At 39.5% G+C, this 16418-nt stretch overlaps 1 protein-coding gene and 1 pseudogene across 4 annotated transcripts; both read left to right on the top strand.

Annotated features, from left to right (window-relative positions):
* The first annotated feature begins 4211 nt into the window (after nucleotides 1-4211).
* LOC117501932 lies at nucleotides 4212-8378 on the top strand (annotated as a pseudogene).
* Nucleotides 8379-11796: 3418 nt separating this feature from the next.
* On the top strand, nucleotides 11797-15722 carry LOC117501679 (cilia- and flagella-associated protein 20). Of its 4 annotated transcripts, none has more exons than XM_034160635.1 (7): nucleotides 11797-11971; nucleotides 13202-13281; nucleotides 13362-13473; nucleotides 13595-13783; nucleotides 13873-13986; nucleotides 14112-14136; nucleotides 15712-15722. In XM_034160635.1, the coding sequence occupies exons 1-6, from the start codon at nucleotides 11888-11890 to the stop codon at nucleotides 14112-14114; spliced, it is 582 nt and encodes a 193-aa protein (XP_034016526.1). In that variant the 5' UTR covers nucleotides 11797-11887; the 3' UTR covers nucleotides 14115-14136; nucleotides 15712-15722. The 4 variants fall into 4 exon arrangements, with proteins under 4 accessions (XP_034016526.1, XP_034016525.1, XP_034016524.1 ...); XM_034160633.1 differs by having other exon boundaries at nucleotides 11798-11971; nucleotides 14109-14136; XM_034160634.1 differs by lacking the exon at nucleotides 15712-15722 and having other exon boundaries at nucleotides 14112-15586.
* Nucleotides 15723-16418: the final 696 nt, after the last annotated feature.

Genomic DNA, 16418 nt, shown 5'->3' with positions numbered 1-16418 from the left:
TTTTTGCCATTTCCACTACTTACATTTGAACAAACTTGTCCTAGGGATTTCATCCAATCATCTTCAAATTTGGTACACATCATCATGACCCCATGCTGATCAAAAGTTATTAAAGTTATTCTGTAGGTGAAATGGCGTGGCTTCTTGGGTCCGTCAAACTTTGCAGAGCATTTTGTAACACGCCATTTCACTTCATCGTAGATCCATCAAACTTGCTGGACATGATGAGGGCTCCAAACATCCCCATATAGTAACTTCCCACCTAACTCATAACACCCCCCCATGGTAAAAGGAAATGTCCTATTTATACTTTAACAGGTACTGATGTCACATAGTTAGCCCCATCAACTTCATTACACTTCTAAAACATGCAGAATAAGTTGGTGAACGTACATTATGATCGCCGTGAAGCTATGAGTAATGGCGTCCGTGTGGCTGTGTGCTGAATATCGATCCTTCGCCATGAAATTATTTTTTTCCTTTTGATGGCTTTAATTTTGTCATATCATCATGAAAATTGATACACAGGCCAAGAATGACAACCTCTTACATGTGATCAGGGCATCGCCCATGGGCGGGGTAAAATGCCTCTACAGCACCCCCATTTTTTTTTTTTTTTTTTTTGAGTAGGGAGATGAAAATTGGTACACATGTAAGACTTGCTTAGACATACAAAAAAGTCTCTTGCACCATTGGTCTACTCCAAACAGGAAGTCAACCATTTTGAATTGTCGTGTCATTTTGGGGTGATTTCCACAAGTTGTATTTGAATGAACTCCTCCTAGGGATTTTGTTCAATGCACTTCAAATTTCTTTCAGATCATCCAGAGACTATACTGATCAAAGGTTATTAAAAGCTTTTTTGTATGTCAAAGGGTCTGGCCGCTATGGCACCACCATTTTGACCCTTCACCATGGAACATCAAAACATAACTCCTTCATGCATTGTCTGATTGACTTGAAACATCACATGTTTGATGAGGGACAGCCCCTGAACAGAAATCGTGCTTGCCCGGGAGCAGTGGTGCAGGGATGCGAGGGCCCGCCCATGACTGCTTGCAGTCCTAGTTAATTTTGTTATTTGAACATGCTGGTTGTTGTTGTACCTTGAAATAAAGGTGTTGTACAGTGCATCCGCAAAGTATTCACGACGCTTCACTTTTTCCACATTTTGTTATGTTGCAACCTTCACACTCCAAAACAAATGAAATCCATTCTTTTCCTCAAACTTCTACACACAATTCCCCATAATGGCAATGTGCAAAAAAGTTTTGGTTGAGATTTTTGCTAATTTATTAAAAAAAAAAAAAATAATAATAATAATAATAAATTAAGAAATCATGCTTACATAAGTATTCACAGCCTTTGTCATGAAGCTCAAAACTGAACTCAGGTACATCCTCTTTCCACTGATCATCCTTGAGATGTTTCTACAGCTTAATTGTAGTCCACCAAGGGTAAATTCATTTGGTTGGACATGATTTGTAAAGACACACACCTGTCTACATATAAGGTCCCACAGTTGACAGTGCATGTCAGAGCACAAACCAAGCATGAAGTCAAAGGAATTGTTTTTAGACCTCCAAGACAGGATTGTCTCAAGGCACAAATCTGGGGAAGGGTACAGAAACATTTCTGCTGCTTTGAAGGTCTCAATGAGCACAGTGGCCTCCGTCATTTGTAAATGGAAGTAGTTCTGACTACCAGGATTCTTCCTAGAGCTGGCTTCCTGTCTAAACTGAGCGATTAGGGGAGAAGGGCCTTAGTCAGGGAGGTGACCAAGAACCAAATGGTCACTCTGTGAGAGCTCCAGCATTCCTCTGTGGAGAGATGAGAACCTTCCAGAAGGACAACCATCTCTGCAGCAATGACCAATCAGGCCTGTATGGTAGAGTGGCCAGACGGAAGCCACTCCTTAGTAAAAGGCACATGGCAGCCCACCTGGAGTTTGCCAAGAGGCACCTGAAGGACTCTCAGACCATGAGAAACAAAATTCTCTGGTCTGATGAGACAAAGATTGAACTCTTTGGCGTGAATGCCAGGCATCATGTTTGGCAGAAATCAGGCACCATCCCTACAGTGAAGCATGGTGGTGGCAGCATCATGCTGTGGGGATGTTTTTCAGTGGCAGGAACTGGGAGACTACTCAGGAATGAGGGAAAGATGAATGCAGCAATGTACAGAGACATCCTGGATGAAAACCTGCTCCAGAGCACTCTTGACCTCAGACTGGGGCAACGGTTCATCTTTCAGCAGGACAATGACCCTAAGCACACCCTAAGTCCTTGAATGGCCCAGCCAGATCCCAGACCTGAATCCGATTGGACATCTCTGGAGAGATCTGAAAATCGCTGCGCACCGACACTCCCTATCCAACCTGATGGAGCATGAGAAGTGCTGCAAAGAGGAATGGGCAAAACTGCCAAAGATAGGTACACCAAGCTTGTAGCATCATATTCAAGAAGACTTGAGGCTGTAATTGCTGCCAAAGGTACATCAAAAAAGTATTGAGCAAAAGATGTGAATACTTCTGTACATGTGATTTAATTTTTTTTAATAAATTTGCAATAATTAAAAAAATAATGTTGTCATTATGGGGTGTTGTGGGAAAAATGTGGAAAAAGGGAAGCACTATGAATACTTTCTGGATGCACTGTATCTTGGTCTTTCCACAATTTAAACCTTATGGTCTTAACACTCACTGGCAAAAAGTAAAACGGTCACCCTTGTTTCTTAGATAAATAAGAACTGAAAAGAGGTGGATGTGGATGTGGTGGGCTGCATGCCTGTGAGAATGTGGCATTATTCTTTAAAGGACATGTTGCATGTTATTTTACAACACAGCATCAAAATATTCATGATCGTAAGTCTGTCTATGCACATTGGTCATGATCAGTGGTCACGCACTTTACTGCAAATTAAGCCTCTTCTTCAGTGAGTCAGCAGGTGCATTTCAGGAAAACCTTTTACTCTGCATTTCTCAGCGGGTGATGGTGGTTTAAACAAACGCAGATGCAGCACAATGGCAAACAGACAGAGGGAAATTAATGTTGCAATGTCAGATCATGAAACTACTGACCAACCAAAGTGATGGCTCAGCATTCATTCAGATCAGTGGACCTGCAACCAGATGCTTGGAAAAAGTTGGGAATACCTTATTTTCAGGAACATCAGAACTTCCTACCAGCTTGCTGATGTGCACAAGCGTTGTGCGTGCGCCAGTCTGTTCATTCAGTGTGCTCTGAACAGAGAGGAGGTGATGCACTTCACCACCAATTCTTTTAATTTTTTGAGAGACTCTCTCAGGTTTCAGATCCAAATGTGCAAAGAGTCTGCGCTCTGTCCCAGACGCCGACACTTATGATCCCGTTGCCACCATGAATGCACACGTGAGACTCTCCACCGTGTCACCCTGACATGACATCACACTTATATTAACTTTGCAATTAAATCTGCTGCTCTGTTCTTAACTTTAGCAGCAGTTTCCCTACATTCCAACAGCGTGTGTTGGGACATTTGCTCAGAGTGATGTAAATGCTGTCAATAAAAATGAGTGATGAGTACTGTTTTCAGCAGCCTCCATAGCTAATTGTTTTGATTGACGTATGCACAAATTAATGCAGGTATATTGCATGACCTTTAACAGCCAAAATCTGAGTTGTTGCTAATTCTGTGCAAGATGTCCTTTAAATAGAATTCTGAAAGTAACATGGTAGCAATTTAGCTAGCAGGTTTGTGTGAGGAGTGTCCAGTACAGGAGTCAGTTGCTCATATCATGGTGAGTTTCAGGAAAGATAGGGAACAAAGTACGGACTAAAGAGGACATTAAAGGTACAAGAAGTCACAAAATACAGAGAATAAGTCAAAGAAAGTCAGCATAACCAAGAAATCCAGACTTCTTCCTCATGATGAGACCTATTTATCACATCAGCTAAAGGGGAATCCTTACTAACTCGGATGGCAGGAACATATTTAAGTCTGGACCGCACGGCTTTTTAGGTTTTAGTGGTTAAGAAGTGTGTATTTCGTCTGAGCTACACTCCGAAGCACACGGTGGCGATAAAGCACCATTAAGCTGTACGCCAACTACATTAAGGCAAAAACACAAAGAAGAAGCATAGAATTCTCCAACTGACTTGTAGAGGGCAACAATACACTATTGCTGTGTGTAGTGTGCCAGAAATTCTCAACCGAAGAAGAAGCCTAGCCGAAAGCGCGATGTTTAAAAACACTTTTAAGAGCGGCTTTTTGTCAATTTTATACAGTATTGGCAGCGAACCTCTTCAGATGTGGGACAAAAAGGTGAGCAGCGACTGTAATAATAGCTTCCGAAGAAGCTAATTTAGCCATATTTACATTTCAGTTTTATTTGGTTGGTACTTAGCAACCGTTCTCTTTCCATAACAAGTGTTGACGGTGCATTGGTACAATGCTGCCCCCGTCTGTTGGATGCCTGTAATCTCAGTTTTAGTCCAAGTGTTATGTTGTGTATATCCGTATTATGCAGATAATCCAGCACCTTTTCTCCAGTTGTACAGCCAGGTCCATACATACAACAATTATTAATCCTTTTCCTCCCAGGCAAAATTATAATCTTTTTTTTTTAACACATTTTACAAACTTCATGTCTTGACAGTAGCAAGGCTCCCATTTTGACTTAAATGGGAATTGGTCAGTAATTCATGCAAATACAGTTTGTCCACAGTAGGTTCTGTGATGAATGATATGTGCACAACTTAATCATAGGTCTTATCAGATGGTTTCACCGTGCAGCAAAGTACAGAAGAGTTGGGAGGGAGAGGATTAATATAACTAAGGCAAAGCCTTGGACATCGATGCAAGTTGATGTAAATATATAATGTCGTTGCTTGGGTGTATGAAGGGCTTGAGATGAAGGTACTTTAAATAGACTGACATGATTTGTTAATGATAAACTATTGTAGGCTTTAATGGTACATACATATGGGTTTATTAAGGGTATTCATGAAAATATCATTGCTAAGTAGAAAATCAAAAACAGAAACTTTAGATTTATTGAATGATCAATGTAATTTGCAACAACAGCAGGGTTCCCACCAGGATTTTTTCGCAGCATGGGGGAACTTAGCGGGGCATAGCCATGTGACGAGCGTTGCAGGCGTGAGTATTGTATGAGGGTCCGCAGGCAATTTTGAAATTTATAACCCTTTGAAACATTTTCCTGCATTTTGAAAGCCACTTTGTGTTGCTAACTGAGAAGTTAAATAATGTGCGACAAGTCCTTTAAAAAAGAAACATAGACGTAAAAGCCCCCCTATGCTAGTTAAATCACAGCACAGGGGCCCATATCACAGCATAGGGGATCAACATCACAGCATTGGGCCCCCTATGCTCAACTGCGCTGGCAAGAACCCTGAACATTAAATAATATGTTTATGTCACCGACATTAATGAAGAAGGCTCCAAACTATCTCACCATGTCATTTAGGTCCTTCAGACTTTTTTTATGAGTAAAGTGGTTCTGGGTAGTATTAGCATGGCTAAAACCCCCCAATTAGGGCCTTCTAGACCCCCCGCCATTTTAAGATTTTTCTTTATTTGCCTCTCACATGCCTGGAATCTCCTCACCATCTCACCATGTCATTTAGGTCTATCAGACTTTTTTCAGTAAAATGGTTCTGGGAAGCATTAGCATGGCTAAACCCGTCAGCCCCAACCAGGGCTCTCTTGCCCCTCCACCATTTTAAATATACAAAACACACATACAATAAAGTTAAAACAGCACATGAAAACAAAACATGTCACAGCTCCACTGGGTATTCAAAGCCAGCTTAATTTTGTTTTTTTGCTTAAATTTAAATTGTTTGGGCAGCAGTACCCACTACTTACTTTGAAATCTGAGATGCATTTTTGGTCTGTTGCTTCAGTCACACATCCAGGCAGTCAGTCTGTGAGGTTTTAGCATCATGCTTAGCAACGCAGGTGACTGATCTGACACAGAAGCAAACCAGAAGTGACTTTTTTTTATTAATTTTATTATTCCTTGTCGGAACCGAATCAGTTCTTCACCCACACTATTTTAGATCACATCATGTGACCTTTGGTTCTATGGCTCCTTCAGGTGGATGAAGGAGCACGAACACTGATCTGATGCAGTAGTGAACTGGAAGTGACGTTCCGGGACCAAATCTTTGTTGTTGTTGTTTTTTTTTTGTTTGTTTTTTTGTCGTGACCAAGTCAGTTGTTACCCAATGCCATTTCAGATCACATCATGTGACCTTTGGTTCTAGGTGTCCTTAAAATGGACACTGATCTGACATGAAAACAAACCAGAAGTGATGTTGCTGCGACCGGGTCCTCGTGGCAGATGAAGCGGACTGCACATGTGACCATTCAGAATGGCAGCGCCCATCGGCTTTATGGGTCCTCATTGTGGATGATGCAGGTGGCTTTGTTGGATTTATTTATTTTTTGTCATCACCCTTCAGCCTCACTCGATGTTCAGAATCATTTTTCCATTGCATACTGCCACATTGGAGTGTAAACAACACAATCAAGATGTGTTTGTAGTGTAGACGTTCAGCTTTTTGCCAGAAGGTACATCAGAGATGCCAAGATTTGATCTGTTTTCTTGTAGAATAATCCTTCTCTGTAAACCTATACCATGAATGTGTGACCGGTGGTGGAAGCGACAACACTTGCACTGTGCACACTGCACAGCCACAGAAGCATAACTCATTCAGAAGAGTCATGGGTGGCTTCCCTAATCAGTCTCCTTCTTGCATGGAGACTGGTGCAACAAAGCAACTAGCACAGTGTACGTTACTCTGCCTTCACTCAGATTAACAGTGTTGCATCGCTCGACATTTGCATAAAAAGACTTCTTGTCTATTTTGGGCTTTCCTAACTTGAGACATAGTGGCCACTTGTCTCTTGTCACTGGAAATCACCCACTGTAATTGAATATGAATGGTAGATGGTGGCTTTGCATCTGCAGCTCGCTAATGTGAGTAAATGGTGATGGGGTTCCAGCCATGCTTGACAGCATTGTGAACAACGCCCACTGATGGACTGACTATGTAATGACATTATTTAACAGCCATTTAACTGTTTTTCCACATTGTTTATTTGGTAAGTTTTTATATTTGCAAATATAATGCCAACACCGATGTTTGTGACAGACTCATATTGGCCGATCATGTTGACCAACCAGTATATTGTGTGGCTCTAGGTTGTATGTCTTATTGGTTGATGTAAATGAAGTCCAAGATGTTCAATTACTTGGAAATGCCACACTACCACCTTGATAAATTCGCAGAATGTGAAACCAGATTCCATTCGGAGTTGCACCGTCTGTGAGTGGGACGCAGTCACACCACTGTCCAATCACAGACTGCAAAGAGTGGATCTCTGGAAGCAGTTTGCTCGCCATGTCACCTAATCTAGTTGTTGGACAGTACAATATGCTGAGAAACTCTGTATGAAACTTAAAAGAAATGTTTGGTCATACAGGTGAGAAATGGCCACATAAAGAGAGCGACAGACAAAACGACATCCACTCACTGGTGCTGGAGGTGGAGGGAGTGAACGTCAGGTGAGTTTATTTCTGTTTGAATCAAGTCACCTCACACTAAAGCTGTCAGTCACAAGTCAGCTGCTTTTTCCCCCCTCCAGTACCACATACATAACATGCCCTGCAGACCCCAAGAAGACGCTGAGCATCGGTCATCCTTTTTTGAATCTGATTATCAAGAATATGAAGAAGTATTTTACCTTTGAAGTGCAGGTCGACCACAGAACAGATATTCCTTCATACCTAGAGATAAACAAATATTCCTATAACTATACAGCAACCCGATGCTCATGGTTGGTGTTTTTTTTTTTTTTGGATTAAATTCCCGTCAGGTATTAGATGATAAAAATGTCAGACGGCGGTTTCGGACTAGCAACTATCACAGCACCACACGTGTGAAGCCGTTCATCTGCACCATGCCAATTAGACTGGACGAGGGCTGGAACCAGCTACAGTTCAACCTTTCAGATTTCACCAGGAGAGCCTACGGAACCAACTACATGGAGACACTGCGTGTACAAGTTCGTCTCCTGTAGTATTTTTGAGTGTGCTTGCCGTGTGTGTGTGTAATAATACACCTCGTCTCTAACTCCGGTCTGTTTTTCTTTCAGATCCATGCTAATTGTCGCATACGAAGAGTATATTTCTCCAATAGGCTGTATTCGAAGGATGACATTCCAGCAGAGTTTAAACTTGACCTGCCTGGCCAGAGCCATAAATCCAAGGTGAGGCTCACATTTTCCTCATTAAATGATTTTTCTGATCTTGAATATTGCACATGATGGGTGGATATGCAGACGTTTGTCTAATTCTTTGGGGGTTTTTTTTGTTTTGTTTTTTCCTTGCAGCAGTAGAGCTTTCGGATCTGCACTCATCCCTCATTTGGAGCCTCTTGTTTTTGCAACAATGTGGCAAATTCCTACTTAATGATATCTGCTTTGGACACAACTTTGGTATTTTCAAACAAACGTCATGCTGATTTTGAATAGGTAAAACTTTATATATGTAGGTGCATTTAATTAGTTATGTTTAATGTACAGTAAAACCCATCTAAACCGTCATCATATGAACCGGATATTCGCACTCACTGGAGAAAAACAAAAGCCCCAATGCTTTTGTGTGGTTTTCCATGTAATAAACATAGTATAGTATATACCGGATTGAAAACAGATTTTCACTCACGTTGGACAAAACGTCCTGCCCCATTGCAATGCATTTCCATTAAAAAAAAACTTGTATGTATCAGACAAAGCCTGTGAAAGTGGGTACCATATTTCCTTGTTTAAAAGCCTGGCCATTAATTTTTTTTCCTAATCGGGCTCAGACCTGGGACCCACAGCCTGATGCTAAATAAGACACCACAGAGGGCTGTGATTTGTCACTTTTCACTCCTTCCTCTTCAGTCATATCTTAAAAGTTTTTGCAGTGCACACACTGATTACATTTCGATCACAAATCAAATATGTTTGGCAGAAAAGTCCACAAATATGACAAACGTCACAACACAAAGTCAGAAAATTATGCTCAAATGACCTGCAGTTCATTGGGGGAAATTATACACCTTACCTGTGATTTGGAGGTAGATGATTGTAGAAAGATGAGCTCATTGAGGGACAAATTAATCCAGAAAATTTTCATAAAGATGCGACGGAGAACTTTAAAACTGTCCCGCACGTTGATGTTTTTACATGGCACGAAGTTACAGAGCTGTAGAAGCATAAAAAAGGCTTTAGGATTTTAAGATACACGCCGCAATTGGGAAAAAAAGTGACTTGAACAAATGTAATCTTTTTAATGGACATAATGCCCACCGGTTATTTAAGGCAGGCTTTTATTTTTTTCAGAGGAATTTTTGACATGAAATTACATAGGTCCTGATTCAGGATTCCCCGTAGATCGTTCGGTGCCTCCCGATTGTACCTAATCCATTACATAAATATAACAGATTTTGTCCGTTTTATGCATATAACAGATTTCGATTGTAACGGACAAAATTCACTGGTGCACCTGAATCCATTGAGAGTTTTACTGTCGTTACCGTAAAGTAAGCTGTTTTGTGTATAAAAGTGTGGATGCAATGTTAAATGAAAGCAGTATTTAAATTGAAGTGTGTGTTACACACCAGCTGTTGATACTTTCAGTTTGTCAGTGAAACTTAATATTTACAAGAAATTGTGATCTGCACAGCTTTTTAAAAGGAAGTTTATTCACACTGTGCTGCTATTGCTTCAGTCTGGACCAAAATAAGTTTGTGTTGAAACATCTTACATTCTTTGTGTGTGAGTGTCAACACTTTGCGCTGGTTATTGTGTTTGTTCCTTTGAAGCCGGCTGAATCAAGTTCATGTGTAAGCTTATGTTGTTACATCAGTAACTTGTTTTTGTCCCGTTCCATCCATGTGACAGTGTAGCCACCCCCCCCCCCCCCAAAAAAAAATTTAAGATGAGTGTTTGGATGCAGGGACTCAACTTTTTTAACTTAACTTTTTTCACATAATAAATCTTGTTTCTTCTTTCTCCTTGTGCTTCACTTATTCCACATTTTATGTTACAGCCTTATTCCAAAATGGATGATTTTTTTTCTTAGAATTCTACACACAATACCCCATAATGACAATGTGAAAAACATTTTTTGAGCATTTTGCAAATTTATGAAAAACAAAACAAAACAAAAACTAAGAAATCACATGTACATAAGTATTCACAGCCTTTGCTATGAAGCTCAAAATGCTGTTTCCATTCAACATGCTTGAGATGTTTCTACAGCTTAATTGAAGTCCACCTGGGGTAAATTCAGTTGATTGGACATGATTTGGAAAGACGCACACCTGTCTACATATAAGGTCCCACAGTTGACAGTGCATGTCAGAGCACAAACCAAGCATGAAGTCAAAGGAATTGTCTGTAGACCTCCGAGACAGGATTGTTTCAAGGCACAAATCTGGGGAAGGGTACAGAAACATTCCTGATGCTTTGAAGTTTGGGGAACCACGTACAAATCTAACACAAATCCTATATTTTTACTTCAAAAGAAAGCTATAAGAATTATCAGTAAGAAACCTTATCGTGAGCCAACTAATCTTTTGTTTGTCCATTTGCATATTTTAAAATTTTGGGACTTGATTGATTACATTATAGTACAAATCATGTTCAAAGTGAAAAATAGACTTCTGCCACGACATGTCCAGGACCTGTTTGGAATGAAGGACTCCAGCAACAACTTATAAGGAACATTATTATTTCAGAACAAACGTAAAAAGACATTGTATTTCTGTTAAGGGTGTAACTATTTGAAATAATTGCCCAGATAATATAAAATCATTCGGTAGTTTGTTTGTTTTAAAAATTTCATTACTTGCTATGGCATGTTAAATTAGGTTTATTGTTTCTGTTTATTGATTTTGTGCACTGCTGCTCGCATGTTTGTATTTTTTCTTTCTGCTCAGAATCATACTCATGGATTAATGTATATTTTGTATTAGTTATGTTGGGTATATGTATAATTTTATATATAAATGGTTACATTTTATTTTTGGTTAAAGGGGTAGGCGTTTACAAGCTCTGCTTCAGGCACATGGGTGCATTGTTGAATTATTTTCTTTGTCTTTTGTTGTAAGTTTTTTGTTGTTCTGGACCAATGTGTGCTGTATAAATTCATTCATTCATTAAAGGTACAAGAAGTCACAAAATACTGAGAATAAGTCAAAGAAAACAAGTCAGTATAACCAAGTAATCTAGACTTCTCATGAGACCTATTTGTGAGGTGATGGTCAAGTGGTTAAGGCATTGGGCTTGAGGCCAGAAAATCCTATGTTAAAATCCCAGCCTGACTGGAAAATCACTAAGTGCCCTTGTGCAAGGTCTTTAATCCCAGTGTGTAGTTAGTGCCTTGTATGGCAGCACCCTCACATCAGGGTGAATGTGAGGCATTATTGTAAAGCGCTTTGAGCATCTGATGCAGATGGAAAAGCGCTATATAAATGCAGTCCATTTACCATTTGTCAGATCAGCAAAAGGGGAATCCTTACTAACAGATGGCGGGAACATATTTCAGTCTGGACCGCATGGCTTTTTAGTTTTTAGGGGTTAAGAAGTGTGTATTTCGTCTGAGCTGCACTCGAAAGCACAGGGTGGCGATAAAGCACCATTAAGCTGGACGCCAACTACATGAAGGGAAAAAAACCACAAAGAAGAAGCATAGAATTCTCCAACTGACTTGTAGAGGGCAGCAATACACTATTGCTGCGTGGAGTTTGCCAGAAATTCTCAACCGAAGAAGAAGAATTAGCCTAGCCGAGTTCACAATCTTTAGCGCATCAGAGAAGTAGAAAGGACGATGTTTAAAAACACTTTCCAGAGCGGCTTTTTATCAATTTTATACAGTATTGGCAGCAAACCTCTTCAGATATGGGACAAAAAGGTGAGCAGCGACTATAATGCTAGCTTCCGGAGAAGCTAATTTAGCCATATTCACATCAGGTGTCTTCTGTCGTTTAATTGTTTCAGTTTTAACTCCTTGTTTTACTAAATTACGACAGTCGTGTTTGTTAGTTAACTAATTACTTTACTCTGATAAGGCGGTAGGGCAGCTACACGTTATGAAAGATTGACATTATGTTTGAAATAGGAATTGTTTGTGTATGTCTTTTTATCTATTCCAGTAAAAGAGCTCATTTGAAAATACACCTAATTGAAATTACACAAAAATATAACTGATTTTGTAAAATTGCTGCCAAATCCACAAACTTCAGCCCACGGTTGATATTTTGAAACCCATCATTCACAACTTCAAACTTTGCGCAGAAACATGCAAAAAATTTTAAGGAGGCAGGTGATTATAAATGGAGGGAAACGGCATGTTCAATTTCTAAATTCCTCATAATCATATGTTATACGTATAACTTATAATAAGAGGAATTGTGAGCCACAAGGCCTGTTTTATTTAGTTGTTACTTAGCAACCTTCCTTTCCATAACAAGTGTGGATGTCGCATTGGTACAATGCTGCCCCCGTCTGTTGGATGCCTGTAATCTCAGTGCTATGTTGTGTATATACTGTATCCGTATATGCAGATAAACCAGCACCTTTTCTCCAGTTGTACAGCCAAATCTATGTAGTTGGATGGCAACAACTAAGGCAAAGCCTTGGACCAAACATCGACGTAAGTTGATGTAAATATATTGTATCGTTTGTATATGATACACCATTGTTCAAAATTGCTTGGGTGTATGAAAGGCTTGAGATGAAGGTACTTTCAATAGACTGACACGATTGATGATGATAAACTAAAAAAACAAACAAAACTATTGTAGGCTTTAATGGTACATACATATGGGTTTATTAAAGGTATTCATGAAAATATCATTGCTAAGTAGAATATCAAGAACAGAAACTTTTGTATTCTCAAGATGGATAGATTTATTGAATGATCATCAGTGTAATTTGCAACAACAGCAGGATTCCCACCAGGATTTTTGTCACAGCACCCTCTGTGAGTGGGACATGCAGTCACACCACTGTCCAATCACAGACTGCAAAGAGTGGATCGCTGGAAGCAGTTTGCTCAGCATGTCACCGAATCTAGTTGTGGGACAGCACAATATGCTGAGAATCTCTGTATGAGACGTAAAAGAAATGTTTGGTCACACAGGTGAGAAACGGCCACATAAAGAGAGTGACAGACAACGACATCCACTCACTGGTGCTGGAGGTGGAGGGAGTGAACGTCAGGTGAGTTTGTTTCTGTTTGAATCACGTCACCTCACGCTAAAGATGTCAGTCACAAGTCAGCTGCTTTCTCCTCCCTCCAGTACCACATACATAACATGCCCTGCAGACCCCAAGAAGACGCTGGGCATCAAACTTCCTTTTTTGATTATGATTATCAAGAATGTGAAGAAGTATTTTACCTTTGAAGTGCAGGTAGACCACAGAACCGATATTCCTTCATACCTAGAGATAAACAAATATTCCTATAATTATACAGCAACCCGATGCTCATGGTTGGTGTTTTTTTTTTTTTTTTGGATTAAATTCCCGTCAGGTATTAGATGATAAAAATGTCAGACGGCGGTTTCGGGCTAGCAACTATCAGAGCACCACACGTGTGAAGCCGTTCATCTGCACCATGCCAATGAGACTGGACGAGGGCTGGAACCAGATACAGTTCAACCTTTCAGATTTCACCAGGAGAGCCTACGGAACCAACTACATGGAGACACTGCGTGTACAAGTTAGTCTTCTGTAGTATTTTTGAGTGTGCTTGCCGTGTGTGTAATCTCAGTACACCTCATCTCTGACTCCAGTCTGTTTTTCTTTCAGATCCATGCTAATTGTCGGATACGAAGAGTATATTTCTCCGATAGGCTGTATTCGGAGGATGAAGTTCCAGCAGAGTTTAAACTTTACCTGCCTGACCAGAGCCAAAAATCCAAGGTGAGGCTCACATTTTCCTCATTAAATGATTTTTCTGATCTTGAATATTGCACACGATTGTTGGATATGCAGATGTTTGTCTAATTCCTTGGGTTTTTCTTGTTTTGTTTTTTCCCTTGCAGCAGTAGAGCTTCCGGATCTGCCTCTTGTGTGTGTAATTCCCACTTAATGATATCTGCTTTAGACACAACTTTGGTATTTTTAATGCAAATGTCATGCTGATTTTGAATAGGTAAAACTTTATATATGTAGGTGCATTTAATTAGTTATGTTTAATGTACAGTAAAACCCGTCTAAACCGTCATCATATGAACCGGATATTCGCACTCACTGGAGAAAAACAAAAGTCCCAATGCTTTTGTGTGGTTTTCCATGTAATAAACATAGTATATACCGGATTGAAAACAGATTTTCACTCACGTTGGACAAAATGTCCCGCCCCATTGCAATGCATTTCCATTAAAAAAAAAAAAACCTTGTATGTATCAGACAAAGCCTGTGAAAGTGGGTACCATATTTCCTTGATTAAAAGCCTGGCCATTAATTTTTTTTCCTAATCAGGCTCAGACCTGGGACCCACAGCCTGATGCTAAATAAGACACCACAGAGGGCTGTGATTTGTCACTTTTCACTCCTTCCTCTTCAGTCATATCTTAAAAGTTTTTGCAGTGCACACACTGATTACATTTCGATCACAGATCAAATATGTTTGGCAGAAAAGTCCACAAATATGACAAACGTCACAACACAAAGTCAGAAAATGATGCTCAAATGACCTGCAGTTCATGGAGGAAATTATACACCTTACCTGTGATTTGGAGGTAGATGATTGTAGAAAGATGAGCTCATTGAGGGACAAATTAATCCAGAAAATTTTCATAAAGATGCGACGGAGAACTTTAAAACTGTCCCGCACGTTGATGTTTTTACATGGCACGAAGTTACAGAGCTGTAGAAGCATAAATAAGGCTTTAGGATTTTAAGATACACTCCGCAATTGGGGAAAAAAGTGACTTGAACGAATGTAATCTTTTTAATGGACATAATGCCCACCGGTTATTTAAGGCAGGCTTTTATTTTTTTTTCAGAGGAATTTTTGACATGAAATTACATAGGTCCTGATTCAGGATTCCCCGTAGATTGTTCGGTGCCTCCCGATTGTAGCTAATCCATTACATAAATATAACAGATTTTGTCCGTTTTATGCATATAACAGATTTCGATTGTAACGGACAAAATTCACTGGTGCACCTGAATCCATTGAGAGTTTTACTGTCGTTACCGTAAAGTAAGCTGTTTTGTGTATAAAAGTGTGGATGCAATGTTGAATGAAAGCAGTATTTAAATTGAAGTGTGTGTTACACACCAGCTGTTGATACTTTCAGTTTGTCAGTGAAACTTAATATTTACAAGAAATTGTGATCTGCACAGCATTTTAAAAGGAAGTTTATTCACACTGTGCTGCTATTGCTTCGGTCTGGACCAAAATAAGTTTGTGTTGAAACATCTTACATTCTTTGTGTGTGAGTGTCAACACTTTGCGCTGGTTGTTGTGTTTGTTCCTTTGAAGCCGGCTGAATAAAGTTCATGTGTAAGCTTATGTTGTTACATGAGTAACTTGTTTTTGTACTAAAGTTTGAGTGCTGTTCTAATCAGTCATTTTTAATTGCAGTAACTCGACTTGTTAATTATATGGCAGAATCACAGGTATGGGTAGAATTCAAGTTCATGTGCAGTCCAAAGCTCAGAACCTTTATAATAGCTTTTATTTCCATACATGCAAATGTATTGGGAAGACTGCACATTCTGTTCTAAAGCAAACCATGAAGAAAAATGTATCAAATTCATTACTTTACAGAAAAGGAAGAAAAAGTAATATTAGGCTCTTCAAAAAAAAAAAAATAGTATCTGCATTTTTCTTTCTGTGATCCTTACAGGTGCCCAAAGGCAGCAAACGTACATGCTGGTTGTCATGCATTTCACTATGAAACTCTGAGTAAAATGGGTCATTCTGGACATGGTTCAGAAGAACAGTGTCCTTTGATTAAAAAGTTGATTGGCAAGGGGAAACTTATAAAGGAGTACAGAAAATGATCGGCTGCTCAGCTAAAATAATCTCAAATGCTTTAAAATGGAAACCAAAGTCAGAAAGACATGAAAGAATACCGAAATTGGAACTCCATGAAACAGACATGAAACAGCTCTCAGAAACTGGTTACACAACTAAATATTAGTTCAGTGATTCACAGAAAACTAAATCTTCAAGCATTTTTCTGTTCGTACAGTAAATGTTTGAGTTTGTAAAGAAAAATGCAGACACTGCCATTTTTTTGAACATCTTTTCTCTTTTCCTCACTTTCTGTCAAGTCATAAATTTTTCTAACATTTTTCTTCATATTGAGATTTGGAATAGAATGTGCAGTGTTCCCATT

This window comes from Thalassophryne amazonica, chromosome 20, assembly GCF_902500255.1.
Source record: "Thalassophryne amazonica chromosome 20, fThaAma1.1, whole genome shotgun sequence".
NCBI classification, from domain to species: Eukaryota; Metazoa; Chordata; class Actinopteri; order Batrachoidiformes; family Batrachoididae; genus Thalassophryne; species Thalassophryne amazonica.
This window is presented reverse-complemented; position numbering and strand designations above follow the sequence as displayed.